This window comes from Porites lutea, chromosome 11 (assembly GCF_958299795.1).
Source record: "Porites lutea chromosome 11, jaPorLute2.1, whole genome shotgun sequence".
Taxonomy (NCBI): domain Eukaryota; kingdom Metazoa; phylum Cnidaria; class Anthozoa; order Scleractinia; family Poritidae; genus Porites; species Porites lutea.
In genome coordinates, this window is record NC_133211.1 from 25236272 (window position 1) to 25256865 (window position 20594).

The window sequence follows — 20594 nt, forward strand, 5'->3', positions numbered from 1 at the left end:
TTCTTTTATTCTAAGCAATTTGGAAAGCTGCTAACCACGTGACTGAAAGCGATCACTAAACATGCTTCTTGTAAAAATTCTTACTTTTTTTTTGTAATATTTCAATGCACCTATCAACGTTACTCCCCCGAGCTCCCCGCCCCCCCCCCCCCCCCCCGAAGCCGGGTTCAAAGTGCATGTCCAATAGACCTTTACCTTCTCCGCATTCCTGTAAACAAAGGCACGAACGCGGGGCTTGGGTGGACAAAGTACAGTAATTTGTATGAAATTGTCCACCCGAGCATCGCCCTTACTTCTTTGTGCTTGCACACTGGAGCAGAATGCAAAAAAGGTCTATTAAATTTTAAAATGGTTCGTGTCAACATCCCACTAAGGGCCTGTTTACATGGAGGTGGGGGACCCCAGATAGGTGAGGTAATATGTGGCGGGTCACCCCACCTATCATGTCAACGTGATCAGCTCAAAATGAGAGATTATGTGGACAGGTGGGTTATCCCACCAAAGCGGGTTACCTCACCTAACTGGGGTTCCCCACCTCCATGTAAACAGGGCCCAAGCTTAGTGCCCCGATAAAAATCACAAATGACATTTCGCATTGACAATTCCTTTGCTAGCCTGAGGACATTGTTTTTGTCGCGCAATTTCCAAAAATCGTTAGCCTGCGTAGCTGGCAGGATTAGAGGGCGAGGGCAGATTGGCCACTCGCGAAAAACCCGCACGGCTTTGCCGTTCCTTTCGCGTGACGGTTCCGTCGTCAGTAAAGTACCCGAGGGAAAAGTACCCTACAATCTCGCATTTATTTTCAACATATTCGTCGCTTGTTTTGGGTGGTAGCGCTGAGCAGCTACGGTGACGAATACTAAGGAAAGAAAATCGAAGAAGAAATAGTTTTAATGAGCAAAACAAAAACTCTGACGCATAAAACTTGAAAACAACGTGATTTTCATCACAATAAATATTTATTGAAAATTTACGGCTCAAATATATACAAAATGTGATTCAATTTTCCAACATCAACAAACATAGTATTCTGAATGACGGACCAAAATAATGTCGGCAAAATTCGTCACCGTAAAAATACACCAATTTAGATTTTGCTCAAAGATTAAAACAATAAAATCTTTCGTATACTCGCCACACAAAATTATTTTAAGACGAGTTTCGGCATTATCTAAACAATGCCTTTTCAAGATAACATACCGGTACCACGAATCCAGAGTTTCGTCTGTATAATTACAGGGTTTTATTGCAAATCGACCGAAACGCAAATTATTCTGAACGATGGATAATCTTAACAATAAACAAAACTGAATTAACTAGATCAGAAGAAAAGGTATTACTACAACTTAACGAAATCTGACAACCTATCAACTGCAAGTTTAATGCAACAAACAACAGACAGAGCTTCATCGGTCAGTTCTCGTTCGAAGATTGTATTCGCTCGACAGCAAAGAGAGCGAACGCTTTATACAAAATAGTTTAGATCCCATCAGGTCTACATTTTACCCGCTCATGTTAGCTGTTCCAGGCTCCAAGATAGCAATGTGCAGAGATCTTGACAACTATTGCAGGCTCCCTTCTCAGTTGACGCGCGTCTAATTTTCGCGACGTCCCTGCTAACTGAAAGCCCGGCACAGGCTAGCTTCTAGTTAGCTCAAATGTATGGAAAACGAGGCAATTTGTGTCCGAGGTTATTTGGTATTAACTGGTATAACTGTATTAAAATTTTAAAAGAATGACTATGTACAGAGGGTGATTCTATGAAAATCGAATATCTGTGAGGTCAGTTCCAATTTCATATCAAAATTAAAATTCATGTTTGAAAAACATGCTTAAATTTAAACTATTTCTAAAGAATTTTCCTTGTTCAACGCTAACTAACATTACTAATATTACGGTGATTCTTGGAATCCAGAACTTGAACTTTCTCCTTTACACTCGGAGAATCATTTTTTTGATCTTGGCAATCGATAAGTTCTGTATACATCTTTTCTTCTGATTCACTTTCACCGCAATTTTGAGGTGAAAAAACCTCGTTTGTGTTAAGCCTCTCTTTTTCTAGCCTTCTCTGAAGCGGACTCCATTCTCGTGGCAGAGATGAAGAACTCGACGATTGCCCATTGCTGAATTTGATTGTGTAACCGACTTCTCGACCGGAAGAGGAAGAAACAGTCTCGGATAAATCCGAAAACGACCGACGACGTATAACGTATTTTTCGGCTTTACCGATTGCCTTCGGCATTGACCCGCATCGCCGAATTTGATTTCCATTGTCTTCCTCGTCTTCTTTGCTTTGCTTACTAATATGCATGATTGTTTCAAAAATTCTCGTCCTCTGCTTCACGTTTGCACCATCCCAGTCAATGAATCTTTCGTTTGCCAACTCTAACTTTTCCTGGGCATTCATAAGAGCTAGGTTTACTGCACTGTCACTCAGAATCTCTTCCATTTTCATGTTGCACGACATGTTCAGCTGGTTTTCTTCATGGACACTTTCGTCTGAACACGAACGTGGAACAATGATAATTTTAGGAGACTCGTTCCCCGTCGTAGGAAAGTCTTCTTTTGACCGTTGGCGTTTAACTTTCTCTCCGTCCTTCGACGTGGTTGTAACCCTAATAATACCTTCCAAGTGTTGCGTCTGGTCTCTAACACGCACCACGCTTGACGTGTCGACGCCGACGTCACTTAGTTCTTTCTCTTCAACTCGATCGTCTTCCACGTCTTCATTCTTTTCAGCATCTCCACGACCTTCTTCGCCTCCCTCACTAACCTCAAGCAATGTTCCATCGTTGCAAACTTCCTCGTTGTCTTCTTCACGTTTAGCATTCGTCTCTTCAACCGTTAAAGGTTTAACTCTTTTCTCGATGCGCTCTTTTTCACGTCTCACCAAGCCAGACACTGTTTCACTATCCTCAGTTTTCTCAACAACTACTTCCCCTGGAACAGAGCTTGTTAGTTCAGGTTGATATCTTTGTTCTTGATCTTGACAGGTAGAGGAACAGATATCTTGGTTTCCTGTGGGCTCATCGCTTCTTAATTCAACTGTCGAAGGTGATGGAAATGATTCTTGGTCAACTGCAAATTCATCTCGCTCCGGACCCAAATGTAGCTTTCCTTCGATCACTAACGTTTGCCGCTTAACGAGTCCTCTCTGAGGAGCGTCATCTACACTCATCATATCCTCCTTGTCGTCTAGCAATTCGTACGTATCCACGTTTTCTGGGGCAGTTTTTCCCTGTTCTATTATGTCTCCAGCAATCTTTACATCGTCTCCTTCAACTGGTTCCATACTTTTTAAGGCAACACCTCTCGATTGCTCTTCTGATGACTTCGTACAGTGGTCTTTGCAGTCTTTAGATTCGCCCTCCTGTTTACATTCAATTTCAACCTCAGCTAGAGCTTGCTCTAAAGCCTGATGCCTTCCTTCAATCAACAGCGTGTGACGCTTTACTAGTCCTTTCTCAGGAAGACTTTGCGTATCTTCTTCAAGCGCTCTATCTTCAGTTTCCTTCGATTCCGTAACCAATGTAGTGCTCACATCACCCGCAACACCTTGTTCTATTCCTTCCGACGAAAATGTCTGTTCTTTCGACGGCGATCGTAATATCACTTCCTGCTGCATTGTGTGTTCGCGCTCCGCTTTTTCAGTCTCACTTTGGACATCTTTCTCCGTCTCTTGATCCCAAGGCTGTAGCTTTCCTTCAATAAGTAACGTGTGACGCTTTACCAAACCTTTCTGAGGAATATCCTCTTTGTCTTGTTCGATTACATTGTCCTCCCCGTTCTCTGCCGGTTTGCAAGTATTTTCCGCGGACACATTCCGACTGGAATCACCATCAGCGCTCACAGCTTGTTCTACATTTGCGCCCGGTGAAATATCACTTGTCAAGTCACTTTTCGTTGATTCCGTTTCTGCGCAACCGACAGCTTCCATGGAGATAGGAGGATCTTCCGACAGTTGTGCTCTTCCCTCATTTGTTTCCTTAACAAGGCCAGCAGCAGCAAGCATTTCTGTGGTTTCATTGCAAACTGAGTCTGCTACTGAGTTATCGTTTTCCTGATTCGAGTTTCCATCTTCCCCAGCTAGTTGTACCAGCGCTCGTAACTCCCGTTCTTTCTTGGACACTCTTCGAGCAGACACTTCCTTCTTCATGTCTTCATTGACCTTTTGTACAAGAGCGTCTACGTTAACAGAACACGGGCGTTCAGTTTCCGTTCCATCACCAGACAAAATGCCATCAGCATCACTAGTCAAAATGCCATCACTTCGCTCGCGTTTCAGGCTACTTCCATCACCGCTTTCTCCTCGCTGAAGCACAGCCCCTCGTTTCAAACTCTCCCGATGTTTCAGTTCATATTCCTCTTTGTGTTTCTTAACAACACCAGGCTCGGGTTCCTCGCTTTTGTCTGGTTCTTTCTCAGTGGCTGCGGATTTTTCATTTTCACCAAGCTCAAACTCTCTATCCATTTCTTTCCCTAGGCTAAAAATATCGTCAAGCTCTACAGAAAGGACATCATACACACCTTCCTCAAAGTTCCGTGACTTGCGTTTGACAAACCCACTTTCAAGCAGGCCATGTAAATCACTAGGGAGACCACCCAGCGAAATGGATCCCGCGCCACTTTGACATTCTTGGTCGTTAGGTCGACTTTGAAATGTGCCCTTCTCTTTTTGATCACATTCCGTAATATTTTCATCACTAGCAGCTTTCCCCTCCATGAAATCACGAAGGTATTGTATTCTCTTAGGCCCCCGCTCCCGCAATGAGCTGGACCTTTGAAAATTAGTCTTAAGAACGTTCGATTTGTGCATCGTTTTCTCATCACTTGGCAATACAGGCACTGAACTTACTCTATAGAGCGCAGTCTTTTCTGTCGTAGGAGTTTCCGAGACACAAGAATTTGACTGATCCTCTAGGACAGTTTCTTTGCTTAGTTCTAATATTGGGTTTATCGGTAAATCATCAACTTTCGTTTCCCGCAAGTCATCCTCGTAGTTAAAAACATCTTCGTGAGCTTCAGCAGTGACAAGACCGACTTCCAAGTTTTCTTCGGCAGTAACCCGAAGTATTGCTGGATCTTTGATTTCCACCTCCGAGGTTTCTTCGTCTTTCTGATCTGAAACAGTTTCTCTAGGTAAATTATCCACAGTATCCAAGCCTTCACACTGAGGCTGAGTGTCCTTTTTGACGGCTATGTTGGCTTTTGTCTTCCTGACAGGCCCTGCCTCAGGATCCGCCTCATTTGTAAACAATTTGTTGTAGCGCTGTTTGCTGCAAAGTAAAGACGAGATACCACTCTTAGAATATAAAATAATACATTTTCATGACTGACTGCCCCTGACTTCCTGTGAGGTAAATGTGAGCAAGTCAAAAATGCTAATGAAGAAGCCCGAGAAAAGAAATTAAGGCTTGAAAGGATCGTTTGGGCCTTCTCTATTCGCAGCTGATTAAGTTGCTCTCACCTCATTGAAGGCTTTCTTAATCAACCAAATTTTACCTGTCGCGTTCAAATATAATTTCATCATACATAACAATTATGCGATAGCCGGTGAGTTGTATAATCATCCCTGAATTAGTTACCAGTTTTTCTGATAATTAAAAGTGATATTTTCACCGTGGAAATACAAATACCGTTAACATGACTACTACAAATGCTATTGACCTAAAACCCTGGAAGGTAAAATCCATACATCCACACTGCCATGCAATACCCTATACATACACGTGTGCAATATATACCTCGAGTTTAAAATCCCTTCGTATGTAATCAACTGTTTCCAAAACCCCGCATTTGGTTGGACAACGTTTCTTCGAGCCTTCACGTACTTCATTGAGTCACCTAAAGACCATCCATACTCTTTCATACCATAAGCAATCACCTAACAAGCCAATACAGACAAAAAAGGAGTCAGCAAAGGTTGTGTACTGTAGTCCGTCCTTTGATGTTAAGTAAAGGGTGGAGTCTTGTTGCCCATTTGGTAGTACTTTCGCACGAACTAGGTATCTCTTTTTCAGCATGTTACAACACGAACTTTGGAATTTTTGTCGACATTTGACTTTGTCTACTTGTGGGCCGGACTGGAAAGTGTTACAAGTTCTTGTACCATCAGTACTTGACAAATGCAATATATTATTAACGGAATTAACACTTTCTCAGGACCAAATTACGGGCGTAAAAAAACAACTTGTGAAGATGGGTTTTTCCCCAACCAGTGCGCACTCTCATTGGCTAGCTTAAGATCACATGACGTCCAACAATAAAACTATTTCCCTGAAAGGACAACAATACAAAATGTATGACGTCATAAAACATAAGGACTCTCTGCTTCCCTCGGTACCAGTCCTTTGTATAAGGTCATAGACCAAACAGGTCAGCCTGCCCATTCTTTGGCTCGCCTGAAACTCAAAATAATCAGCCATTCTGTTGCTACAACCGAAATGACAAAAGATCCCAGCATTTATGAAATAGACAGCTATGCCAGCACAAATAAAAAAGTTACAACAGAGAGGAAAAGAAATCATTACAGCTAGCGAGTAAAATTACCGTTGAAGCTGAACGGCTAATACCCATCCTACAATGTACGAGAACTTTTGAGCCGGCATTTCTGAAAACAAACATAAAGCATGTCTGTCAGTGGTTCGTGGACAAACCTTTTTAATAACGTCTCCGCTAAGAACAAACAGTTGTTTGCAACTGCTCTAGTTTTGCATTACTGTGTTTTGTGAATCGTTCATGCCACTTTCGATATATTAAATTCACCTTGATAGCGATTCCTGGAAGGAATTTGCTTGTGTCCTCCAAGACTCACTATCACCCTGAATTTTAACATATCGAAAGAATAGCCTGTGGTATGTTTTTAACCAATCAGAAGTAAGATGCTCACACGTGTTTTGCCTTGTTTTCCCGCGCTTTGCGCCGGTTTCACACGTCTTTGACTTTTGATTAGTTCGATGGATTGCATGCGTCAGCTGTGTTTGGCTGGAGTATTTACTTTGATTTTAGTTGGATAAACAGCAATCACCCTTTAGATACCGCCAACGCTAATGCGTTCATACTCTTGAAAGCGAATACATATTTGCATCTATGACCTTGCTTCCAAACTTTAACGATCCAAACCTGGGATTTCATGAACGCTTTCATGAGTAGTTGTAGTATTTTGAAAACGGAGGTCTATCGTCTCAGCATGGACGTAACATAAATACCGTCGGTTGCATCTAACCGTGGACACGAGACAGAAAAACATGTTCTAACAGGGTGTCAGACATGACAAAGCAAACTGTCACGCCAAAGGTAAGCTGTTTATATGTTTTTGATCAGAGCGTTTTGCTCATCTTTCATTTTTCTCAAAGTTCAGGCATATTTCTCGCCCAGAAACAGCACACTTACCTCCAGAAATTATTCTTAACGTCTAAAAATTCTTGCAAAGAATATTTTGTTGAGCGAAAACAAATCAAGTCGACTACAGCCGCTAACTCCAAACTACGAATGTTTGGTGCCAAAAGATGTCATGTTTGCACCCAATTAGAACATGTTTTGGATCACCTACCCCTCCCCTAACCCAACATTTTGCCCTAGGTGAGAACTAAGTGCTAGTGTTGACTTAGGGGAGGGGTAGGTAAGCAGTTTCCCAGACACCTAAATTGGTCCCATGTTTTTTCCTCACGTGACCACGCTTAGATGCAACCGAAGGTATTTACGCAAGCTTAAAAACACATCCGGGAATAGAGAGAAGTGTGATGTCACGTCACCATGGTAGCACTATTTCTGGATGACAACAAAACCAGCGACGGCAAGGAAAACGGCAAAAAATAATATGTTTACATTAACAAACAACAACTTTGCACGTGCGATCACGCCATTTTGTACATTTCTTTGCCGTCGTTGTACCACTACGACATGAAACTTCCTAATTTTGCGAGCCCGCGTTAAGGAGTAGGTGAACACAACACAAAAATTGTCGCTTTATTTTCCTAAACTTAGATAACAATAGATACGGTCCCAGAGAAAATTGCGCCAAAATTTGCCAAAGTAAATGAAATTGAATAAGATCGGTGAAATTTGAAATGATGTGAACAGACTTTAGTGACTTTATCGGTTTGTTGTCATCCAAAATTTTGCTACCATAGCAATGCGACGTAACGACTTCTCCTCTCTGCAGCCAAAGAACTAGAACGCATTCGAAAAAGCATCCGCTAGGGCAGGGCATTTAAGTGCTTACAATGTAAGTCCTTCAGCTACTCAGAATACTTAGAAAACGTCTGGTCTTTTGCTAAAGCGGAGTGAAGTTAAATGACATTGATCAGTACTAAAAGCTGACAGTACACATGACAAGCTTGGTAGCCTTTTTAACGAGCTATTGAACGACTTGAATGCTTACTTGGCTTTCTGTATAAATTTATAAGTGTTGTCCCAATGGCGTAGTAATTCCGTTTCATCTAAATCATAAACCCTGTGAGAAGAAACGATAACTTAACTTAAGCACAGATGTTACAGAAAAAAGTGCTTGGTTGCTGAGAGAATTTGAAAAGTGGTTGACAAAATCTTAAATTAAAGTGAACGAATGAATGAATGAATGAATGAATGAATGAATGAATGAATGAATGAATGAATGAATGAATGAATGAATGAATGAATGAATGAATGAATGAATGAATGAATGAATGAATGAATGAATGAATGAATGAATGAATGAATGAATGAATGAATGAATGAATGAATGAATGAATGAATGAATGAATGAATGAATGAATGAATGAATGAATGAATGAATGAATGAATGAATGAATGAATGAATGAATGAATGAATGAATGAATGAATGAATGAATGAATGAATGAATGAATGAATGAATGAATGAATGAATGAATGAATGAATGAATGAATGAATGAATGAATGAATGAATGAATGAATGAATGAATGAATGAATGAATGAATGAATGAATGAATGAATGAATGAATGAATGAATGAATGAATGAATGAATGAATGAATGAATGAATGAATGAATGAATGAATGAATGAATGAATGAATGAATGAATGAATGAATGAATGAATGAATGAATGAATGAATGAATGAATGAATGAATGAATGAATGAATGAATGAATGTTTGAGTCTTCTGAATTAGGATGCGACGTCACGGTCAGGGTACATTTGCAAAACAAAATGTACATGAACAAACCTGATGTTGTGGTAATGGAATGTTCCAGGAAAAAAGTTATCAATCTCTCTCGTTATGTTCAAAATATATCCAACCCTACAGAATAACAAAAAACAAGACACAACAAGTTTACATACATTATGGGCACAACTGAATAGCCTTAACCTAACTGAAGTAAAATGTTCTGTCAGTTCTAACCGAAGTAAAATGTTCAAAAATAGCGGGAGAAAGATACCTCAAATTCACAAAAATAAACAATAGACAGAGTTGTAAACTGGTCGTCTTATCGCTGTTGTGAATAGGGAGTTTAAGATACCCCGACGGCGACGCCCACGAAAACGTCGCTTCAAAAGCGAATTTGCGTTCTTTAAACCTATCACGCGATTACTCAAACTCGTTTACTTTGTCAAATGTAAGCGAACTCTATTTGAGCCGAATTCCTAATTATGTCCCTCATAAAACGTGAAATTTGGCATTTTCCCATCGTAGTCGTGCAGTGACAGCAGAGAAATGTACAAAAAAGCGACGGTGATGCACGTGCAGCGTAGTTGTTTTGCTTATTCAGCCTATCGCTTTTTTGACGTCCTCGCTGTCGTCACCGTCCTGGGGCCCGTTTTTCGAAAGTCCCGATAATAAACGGGCCCGGTAAGCTGTCTCCGTTTACATTAAAGATCGAGGTTTCAAGAGTTTTGCATCTAACATGATAAAACTGTCAGTTAATGAAACAAAATGGAGTAGTTTGCTAGCTAGGACCAGCGCTCCTATTCTTTATATTTCGATTTGAATATTTGATTTCGGGCCCGTAAAGTTACCGGGCCTTTCGAGAAACGGGCCCCTGGCATCTTAAAAACCCGAATATATTCATTTCAGATGGAGGGTAACAATGTAAAAATGCGTCTTCAGTGCTTTTATTCAGCGGTTATGACAAGCAGATCTAGAAACTGGACTATTCAAATTAAGTGCTATTCTCGTTGCCATGGCTGATAATTTTTATAAGTACCCTCCTTAAAACTGTGACCTAAATGAAGCCAGAACTGTTCAGATATATCACTTAAAGAACAAATTATTCAGACACAATCAAAACAGAAAAAAAAATCACATACAGACAAGATTAGTCAAGCACCCCTAAGAGAACTTAAACAGTCTAGCAAAAAATTTAAGAAGTTACCCATTCTCCTTCAGTTCTTCTAAGTTGGATGCATTCCATTCTGAACCCTGCAACAAACAAACACGCTAACATGGGCCTTCATAGATTGGTATCAATAATAATGTTAATTAATTTTTGGATTAGATGTTTTTTCTTGGATGTGTTAATGATACATGTATCTGTATACCAGAAATCAAACCAGCTTATATGAACTTACTAGGTAAAGATGATCAAAAATCTTAGATGCAGAGTCCATCTGGCCCAGTATAGTAAACATTTCCTCGTCAATAAATGAACGGTATTCTCTCAAGTCCATTTGTGTATCCTCTTCAAGCATGGTTCGCACCTTACAGGAAGAGAAAAAAAGAAATTCAATGTTGACCTTTTCATCCCTAGACCACTTTATAGTGGGATTCTTGTCACTGCAATTTTTAAATCTGTGGAGGAAATCCTATGGTGTTACCGTTCACATGAAACCTCTTTGCTGGAACTTTCGCATAGTACTACTTACTTCTCTCTATTTTACAAAAAAATTCGTTCTGTCTTATTGTAATAATAATAATAATAATAATTATTATTATTATTTTCCTTTGGCCACTATTAAAAGCTAAAGGTTGTGCAGTCCAATCCATGCTGCCATCTAGGAGATTAGAGGAGGACAATAGATGATAAAGATAGAGATAGATAAAGACAGATGAAACATAGATGATAAAGACAGTAAATGATAAGGAGAGGATTAGAAGTGAGTAGTATGATGAGGGATTTGGACAAGAAGCAAGAAGTATGGAGAGCAAGAAAGATGGGAAGGGGTGTGGAATGGAGTGGTAAACAGATGAGAAAAAGGTAAAGGAAAAGAGGATTGGAGAGGAAGGAGAGTGAGAAGGGAAGAGAATAGAATGGGAAAAAATGAATAGGATGGAGAGAAAGAACTGGGATATTAGGAGGGTGATATTGGAGGAGGTGGAATAGAAAAGGAGGAATGAGGCGGGGTTAGATGAGAGAGAAAAAAGGAAAAATATGGAGGAGGAGATTAAAAGGTCGAGAATGGTATGGAAAGGACAAGGGAGAAATAGAAAAAAAAACCATTGTCTTGACCCTAAAATACTAACAAGACAAAAAGGGAAAAGGATTCTATGGTATCAAAATAGATACTATTTCTTGTTACCTGACGTGAAGTAACATCTTCAAGGTCGACTTTCATCATAACCTGTAAAATACACGCAGACAAAAATGTCTAAGGATGCTGAAGACAGAAATAATATGACTTGATTATGCAATTAACATAAACAATCATCGAACTGACCTCTCTAAGTTTGTGGCGAATTAGCTTCATAACAAGTTCTTTTTCAGTGCTGCAAAATTAAAATCAATACTGGCTGTCTCCCATACACTACATACATGTACGTTTTAGGTAATGTTAAGCAATAATGCAACTTGCTAAATTAGTAAAACAAACTCATCATTATTAAACAATCCACTGTCATTCTTTTATAACTTGTAACTTGCTGGATAGAGACCAATGATATCCTCATTCAACAGCAATCAACATCTTGAAAGGGCTTTTTCAGAATTCAACACAACAAATACATATAAAAATATCCCTTTAATAAGAAGATCACAACAGTCTTTCTTTTGCTACTCTTTGTACCACACTAGATCAAACATCAATAAGCAGAACGTTTTTGACAATGCACTTGCACAAGTCCAACCAGAGAAGGTCAAATGGCTTTAACAGTTCAAGAAAAGAAATGATGCACATCCCTGATGGTGGGTGGGGTGTGAACAGATTGAGTCGGAACATTTTCAGCAAATGTTTCTTTTTACCTTGTTCCAATGGGGGAATCAGGGTGCTTTGACTCAATGTCTTCCATTTGATGCCTATAAAAAGAGGCTTTGGTTACCAATTTATTATTTTTTTGGTTCTACTTGAAAACTGATGGTGTAATTCATTAGTGTGTAATTAATTTCAAGCAACAACTGTAATATAGGAAGAAGCAAGTTAGTAATATAGTATCTATAGACTGAATTAGAGTTATAGTAAGATCACAGGGAAAATATCCCACAACAATATAAAATACTTCAGAAGGCTTTAGAGTCATTACTAAAGTACCAAGTATTTCAAAAAGGACGAAAACAAATTAATCACAATATCAGTACATCAGACACAAAGTTGTCCTCAATTACATTCAAGTTTAACGGCCAAGAAAATTCAAATTCGCAGGGTTGTCATGAATTGGAATGAAGATTTAGATTTGCCTCATTTCAGATCCTTGAATTATGTAAAATGCCATACATATTCTAGGTAAATATGAAGAAAACTGCAAATTACTAAAATGTATTTTGTTAGAAAAGAAAAAAAAATACCAAAGACATCTAAAAGTTAGCTAAACAAGATTAAGATTAAGGATGGTTTAAAAGGATAAAAGAAATTATCACCATTATAACTTTAAATGTACGAACAATTTTTCAAGATGAACAAACTGTGGGTCCTAATGTCCATTTTGTCTTCTATTGAAGACATTACAGGCACCAGCTGTTAAAATATTGGATAGCACTATCCACCAGATAAATCACTTTCCATCAGGCCCCAGTTGTTCAAAAGGTGGATAGCACTATCCACCAGCTACGGTTGTTCAAACGTTGGATAGCGCTATCCACAGGATAAAAATCTATCCAATTGATAGCGCTATTGGTTTCCCTAATACTTATCTGCTGGATAGTGATTTATCCAGTAGATAGCGCTATCCAACGTTTGAACAACCGGGGCCAGATAAATCTCTATCCAGTGGATAGTGCAATGGCCTTCCATAATACTTAACTGCTCGATAGTGATTTACCCGATGGATAGCACTATCCAGCTTTTGAACAACTGGGGCCAGATAGGTACATTTTGAATTAGGAAAACAAATCACTCAATATCCACTGGGTAGAGATTTATCCCCTGGATGGCATTATAATCTGCCTTTTGAACAAGAACTGCAAAGAAGCAAAGGTTTCACAACAGTAACATACCATTCATTCAAGCAGAGCCTGTCTGATGAAATTTTGCTGTAATAATAGTCTGCCCACTCATGTGATGAGCCATTTGGGTAGAAGTAATTGTTTCTTCTGGCATTATCAGCACACTTGTGAATCCACTGTAGAGCAGTCCTAAACAGCAACATTAATTAACGTCATTCACTCCTTCAAACAAACACTTCCTTCCAGGTTACAGCTTGGAGCAGCATCATATATCAGAGGGGTAGGTTTGTGTTTGGAAGTTACATGTACTGTACTTTATACATTGCTGACCCTCCTCTCAAAAAAAGAAGAAGGAGAGGAAAACAGTGTCTCTGATCTACTAATCATATTTTACAACATCCCTGGATTGATCTATAACCATTTCAGAAGCATTGTTGACATCAAGAGGGAGTTTGGGACAAAATTACTGTCCAATTACCCTACTCAGTATTAAAAAGACAACTCCTTTAACCTTTACGGCAAATAAAGCCAGACAATTTAAAAGTTCTAGCCATACTTACCACATGGTTTGAACAGAGATTGGCTTGAAAATGTTTGCTTTGCCGGCTGACATCATTTTAAAGCCACTATTTTAAATAATGAAAATATTGACATCATAATACTGCAAATATAAAAGAGTACAAAGAAGCACCAAAACTGTATAGTGATAATGGTGATAATGGCAATAATAATAATAATAATAATAATAATAATAATAATAATAATAGTAATAATAATAGTAATAATAATAATAATAATCAATAGTTGACCATTGGTGTATGATATAAATGGCCCAAAGGGCTGAAAAAAATTTTTTGGAGGCCCCCCCACGTCCCACCATCTAAGGGTCTGGATGATGGGGGCCCCCCCTGATCTCGAGGTCTGGATCCGACACTGCTGAAGGCATTGGTATAAATTATAACATCCCCACAATAACTGAGACACCATGAGGAAGACCCATGCTAGCATACTGCCTAAAGTTTAACGTACAATACAGTCAAATCTCTAACAGACACCTCACTAAGACATACGTATGCCTTTGTATAATCCTTTCAGTTGACTCTCTATAAGATGAACACATAGGACTTGCTGGCCCAAAGATGTCTGTCTTAGAGGGAGGTGATTGTTTAGCCAGATTTAAAATGAGAAAGAAGATTCATATATTTGTAACAAGAATTAAAACTTACCCATCTCCATCCAGAGTGATGCTAGTGTCCCTGTACAAAGGAACCACAAGACCAATAGTGGCCCTGTAGAGAAAGCAGTATAAAACACAAATCAGTTGCCAGTTTTAAAAAGTTACTTTTTCCTTTTAATTATTTGAAGACTATTAGAATAGAAGGGTTACAATTACCCCCCAAGAGCAATCCCTATAAACCTTGGCTAATCTCCTCAACAGACTGTTCAAAGAAGGATTTAGATAATCCAGGATTTTGACTTTGAAAATTCAACAATAATTCAAACCCAGATACGTAATCTAGTATCCAAAAAACTTATCTTATCAATTTTTTTGTATTTCACACAAATAGCAGTAGTGGGGGGGGGGGGGGGGGGGTAATGCCTTACTGACCCCTCCCCGGGCTGTACAGGTCTTGTAGATTGTTACTTGAAGCAGGAAACATACAGCCCTGCAAGCTGTTGTATCATGACATTCACTGCTTTGATTTATAAATTAAATCATTATAAGCATTTTCTCACTTGTCAGTCCAGTCCACTCCCATAACAATGCTTTGTTCTTCTTCATCGGGGCCAAATGCTGACACTATGGTTAGGTAGCGAATTCTGTTTGGATACTGACATTCCAGTTTAACAACCTAAACACAAAGAGATTGAAGATATCAGACTTGTATCTAATGGTAGAACATCATAACATCAAACATTTTACTCAAAATGAGACAATAATCAATAATCAGTACTAAAATTTAACGCCATGAAGCCAGTGATATCAAATTGTCTGAATTAAGCAGTGGACAGTCTTGAGTAAATAGAAAAGACAGATTTAATGTTGTTTTGAAGGGTATATATAGATACAGTGCTTAACTTGCTACAATTGGACCTCTCATAATTCTTAAAAGCAAGCGAAGCAAGCTTCCATGAGGTCGTGTAGCAGCCAAGCCAGTGATGAAGTCGCGAGGTCGACTTGTTTCACCTGGATTTGAATCATACATGGGGAAAAATGATTGGCAAACATGTATGCTGTGGCGGGAGTGGCATCAAGTACATTGCATCACTCAGGCTCCTACTGGTCAATTGTAATGACATCACCAGTGGAATTTTCGACCAGTGAATTTCACATCAAACAAGTGAAAAAAGTCCTTTAAAATGGCATAACCAACCAGGAAAAAATAAAGCACTTCTAGAAAGTCTAATAAAGTGCATATGGATATACAAATTCATAACTATGTGTTGGTTATAAAGCATTTTTGATGTTTAATTCCCCTGACACCCATTAGCAATGTATTGGCTTTAGTCAGACAAGCTATTTATCTTGTCTGGTATACACCGTACATGTACAGTCTTTAGTCTTTGGTTTTTATTGAATATGCAAGTATAAATACATACCTATATATTTACATGTTTAATGTTATTAGTTAAAATGTAAAAGTATATTTAAAATAGTCTATTAATAAAACTAGCTTTAAAACATTCCGTATTAACGCAGGGTAGTAGGCTTGTTTGAGTTCTCAGATGTTTTGAAGAATCTTTAACTCTGGGGAACAAATTATTCAAAGGATGAGTAGGTAGGCAACTAATCTTCTAAGAGATTGACCAGTCCGTTTTTTCATGCAAATCGTATATATCTATAGCATAAAACATACAAATAATGGTGTTTATGACATCTGCGAAGGAACTGCTGCACAGAATTAAGTTCAGGCACGGAGGCTGCATACATGTACACCGGTAAACCATATGAAATTTAGTAGTGTGATTAGAGTATAAATTATGTCAAAGGTTGTGGCCCAAGTAAGCCTGGAAGATTAGAGACAAGGAAAGAAAAATTAAAATGCCCAAACCACAGCCAATTTGCAAGACCACAACAGAAAGCAATGACTTTAAGGGAAAAATCTGAAACTCGGGACTAGAATTCCAACATTCCAGTAACATACAAGCTGCGATGTAGGTTTTACATGTAGATATTTTACAGTAATTGGTAAATATGACATTACTTTATTTAGGTACATTGTACAAGGACAAAAAAGAGATTCTTACAAGTCTAAGCTCATCTTCATCCCGTAACAAATTGACCATGGCCTGCAAATGCAACTGCATCTCTCCTGAAATAGATTTAAGGCATAACAAGTTACATGTAATACCATCGACCTATACAATGAAGATGGAAACAACTTCAATCTTTTTTCAAAATAGTGATCAGAAGCAAGAATAATAACTAGAACATATTCACATACCTCCATGTTTAGTGGCTCGCCGAGCAAAGTCGCCATCAGGCAGTGCATATGCTGCTCCTTTGGATGCAAAGAAACCTTCAAAACTTGACCTGAAAGTTACAACCATTAAGAGTTTACAATGATGACAAACAGCAAATTGCAAAGAGCATGTACTGTGTTGCTCCTAATAATCACAATATGATTGATCTCAACTAAATTACAGCGTAAAAGTATGACACCTTTGTAAAAATAATATTTATACTGTCAGATTGTTTTATAAATTTCTCATTTCTTAAGATGTAACTAACAATGTTCCCCGTTCATCAATATCAAACAGTCAGGTTCATGAATTCATCCTCGAGTCCGGCTGCCAGCAGACATTGTCAACAGTTTTAAATAATGAATGATTATAAAAGTGACCTTTTAAAATGCTTGAAAGAATCAACAAGTAGTGAGCAGCAAGGACACTTCATAAAGGAGTTCCTCATCATTTAGGATTTCAATGACAGAACACTACTAAGATAGTAGTTTAAAAGTTGCTCTAAAGCATTTAGTATAACTGTCAAAAATATACATGCATGCAAGGTGACCATGATTTAAGCACGTGCCAGAAAAGCAAAAATGGACTATAAAGATATTAATAGGATTACTTATTATTATTGTTTTCATAACAAAAGATAACAGTACTCTTGCTCATGGTTAAACCCAAAACAATAATAAATTAATATATTACAATGCAGAAGACAATAGCAAATATACATTACTCTGCAACCTAACATTACCACAGGATGTATTCTAGTAGGGGGTGGAAACGGGCCACTGCGAGAAAAAAATAATGAAAGCTACAGTAACAATGAACTGACAGGTGCAGTTACATGAGGCTTGCATACTCTTAATGTGTGCAGGCATTCTAATTCAAAACAAGTCTTTTGTTTGGAATTCAGAAAACAACTCAATGTTATTAAAAATAAAGTAAAAAAAGTTAAGAGACAGGAAAGAAACAATTTGACTATCAAAAATCATATTTACTTACTAGAAAAGCGCTATGCAAACTTTTTATGACCACTTCTACTTCAAAACTCAAGGACAGATAAAATGACTGAAGAAGGCTAATACAGCGGAAAGACCCCCTGTTTACTAACTTCTGCCAAAACATTCAGTTGATTTGTGACCTTTTAACTACAGTGTAACTATGCTAATTGGAAATCATCCCTTACTGATTATAAACAAGCAAATTAAGGCATACAAGTTGCCAAAGAAATAACAGTGCTTTGGTTAGCTATAGGATTTCTGTGCACTGCAGAACCCACAACAGGAGAAAATAATAGAAGAGGGTAAATGTACAAATTACACTTAATAAAGAACAAAACAGCAACTAAATGGTTGCAAAGAGAATCAAAGGAAAACATCGAAGGAAAAGAACATTATACATGTAAAGATTATCATAAACTATCCTTTCCCACTGCAACAGAAGGTGTATAAGCTAAGGCTGTCATGTTGTCTGTTCAACCCATCCTGTTCTGTCCTGTTGTTCGGGCAATAACAGCCTTCCAGTATGGGTTGTAACATTATCACTTTGCTTTCCGTTTCTCAAACAAGAAAGAGAACCTTACATAACAAGTGCATTTACCAAAGTCCAAAGCCGATCTATGAATACCTCTGAGACATGGAAGACGAAAGTTTTTATGTTTCAACTGTAGAATTCACAAGAGGGCAGGGCTCGCTAGCATAACAACTATCCTGAACAGGAGAAAAATGAAGTGGCTCAGGTGTGTTTAAAGGATGGATAACACCCATATGCCAAAACAGTGGTGAACTCTCTTGTGGCCAGCATTCTCAGGGCAGACTTAAGTTACTACTAAGGGTGCCATGAAGCACCTACAGATGTACCCAAAGTCCTAGATGAGGATGGCATCACACTAAGCAGTCTCGAGGACCATGGTATGACAGAAGAAGCCCTTCCCAAAAAGGAAGACAATGCCATCAAAGAAAACTGAGAGTGCATTAATGACTGCCATCTCAGACAACTTCACATGCCATTACTGCACCCACCCCTGCTGCTCAAATAATGGCAGGATCAGCCACAAGTGAAGTTGCAGCTTTTAAAACTAACTAACCAACTGAAAGCTGCAAATCTGTCTGGCACGACAAGAGCCAAGATGTACTGAAGAATTTTTTTTTTTTTCATGTTAACACAACCTTTGGTAAAACAAGCAGAAGATTTTGATGCATGTGCAATGATTGACAGGTCAATCAATTCCGTTTTTAGGTTAATAGTTTTGTAAATTGTATTGAAGCCAAAAAAATAATCTGGTTATTCTTGAAGCAAAAGGTCCTTACAATAGCCAATAAAAGGCTTTTTAATTTTAAAGCAGTCTGTAAAACGTGCATCAGGGAATGTCAAAGTTAGTACCACAGAAATACCACATATAAGAGATAATTTGAGAAAGGAAAGGAATTTTCTGAGATTTCAATGTAATGAGACAAATCCAGACCATTACTCGTTTTCCTACAGATTAGAAATAAAACACGAATGAAATTCGAAGGCAGTAATAAGCACAAAAGAAGGAAATTTAAATGGCTTTAACTTCATTAATCCACTTCTCGAATTTAAACTTTATTTTGGGTTTGTGGGCGTGCGTCTGACAAAAAAGATTAAAATAACATCCCTGTAACGCGATAAGAAATTATGATGAAAAATTTTAAATCTCAACTTAAAGAGGGATAGAGTTCAGAGACAGAGCAGAAAACATTCTGGCTTTCCCTTTGATCAGATTATAAAAATATCAACGAAATGAAATGGCAAAAACTATAACCTTGCATTTTTGCATTTTTCAATGACAAAAATACATGTGCCCTATGGGAATAGCAAGCATTGGCAGGTTACAAAGAGGAAGAGAAGGTATTTCCTTATAGCCAAGTAATCAAATCAGACAAAAGGCAAACCTTCCAGCTTTATCGTTTATCCCAAGACAGATCTAGGAGCTGTTTCTTGACAGGATTGACAAAATAAACAAAGCAAGAAAACGAAAAGACTTACGCTCGGGACCTATTGAATGAACTATCTTCCTGATCTTCGTCGACTTCCTACAAGTCAATCAATTAATTGAAACAAAAATATACAACAACTGATCGAGCAGAGCAGAAATTGATCATTCATATCAAATACGATCGAGAAAACACACCAAAGATGGATGAGCAAACAATTTACCGAATCGCCCAAGCTGGTGCTTTCAGACGTCGACGGAGAACGCAGCACAGTTACCAAGGACATATTGGACCAACGGTCACATCATTAAATACTTCAACACTGCAGTGGTTGTTCAAAAATCACCGCTAAGGTTTCTTGAGGTCATCCCCGTGTAGTTTTCACAAAAGATGAAAATAAAGATGAAATAACTGTTGCGCATGAGCAGCTCTTTGGCCTCGTTTCCGCTGAATTTTGTCTCATTTTTTCAATTTTTCGCAATTTTCTACGTGATACTTTCAATCTTACCAATTGAAAAAATCTTCCAGAGTCTCAGACAGCATAGAAAAAAGCTGCATGTCCTTCCTATCCTTGGCCAGCTACAAATGCAATCCGCTAGGGTGATGGCAAGTACCCGACGACCGGCGCTTTCTGGAATTCTGGTTTGCTCACCGGAAGTCACACTGACTTATAAGAAAGGCAAAGTGTCAATCTTGGACTTTACATCAACAGTATCAACAGGAAATAAGCATGACCAAAAGACCAAAAGAGGCCCCCGAAACTTAGCTACATTTAGCTTGATTTCAATTCAAGTTTATTTAGCAGCTAAAGGGTTAAAAATTGCACTCAATTCTGTTGTTCTAGTTCTCACAATTTACATCTGCAAAATGTCAAAAAGCGTTAGAAAAGGAAGCACGTGTGAAAAGTG

General features: G+C 38.4%; 1 protein-coding gene across 1 annotated transcript; it reads right to left on the reverse strand.

Moving 5' to 3' along the window:
- Positions 1 to 925: 925 nt before the first annotated feature.
- On the reverse strand, positions 926 to 20043 carry LOC140953049 (uncharacterized). The gene is made up of 18 exons (XM_073402532.1): positions 19910 to 20043; positions 19739 to 19785; positions 16720 to 16808; positions 16523 to 16587; positions 15011 to 15126; positions 14500 to 14562; positions 13834 to 13899; positions 13325 to 13462; positions 12137 to 12190; positions 11616 to 11664; positions 11478 to 11519; positions 10530 to 10658; positions 10334 to 10380; positions 9187 to 9261; positions 8384 to 8455; positions 6550 to 6610; positions 5745 to 5884; positions 926 to 5276 (listed from the first exon to the last, which is right to left on the reverse strand). The coding sequence occupies exons 1-18, from the start codon at positions 19970 to 19972 to the stop codon at positions 1874 to 1876; spliced, it is 4719 nt and encodes a 1572-aa protein (XP_073258633.1). The 5' UTR covers positions 19973 to 20043; the 3' UTR covers positions 926 to 1873.
- Positions 20044 to 20594: the final 551 nt, after the last annotated feature.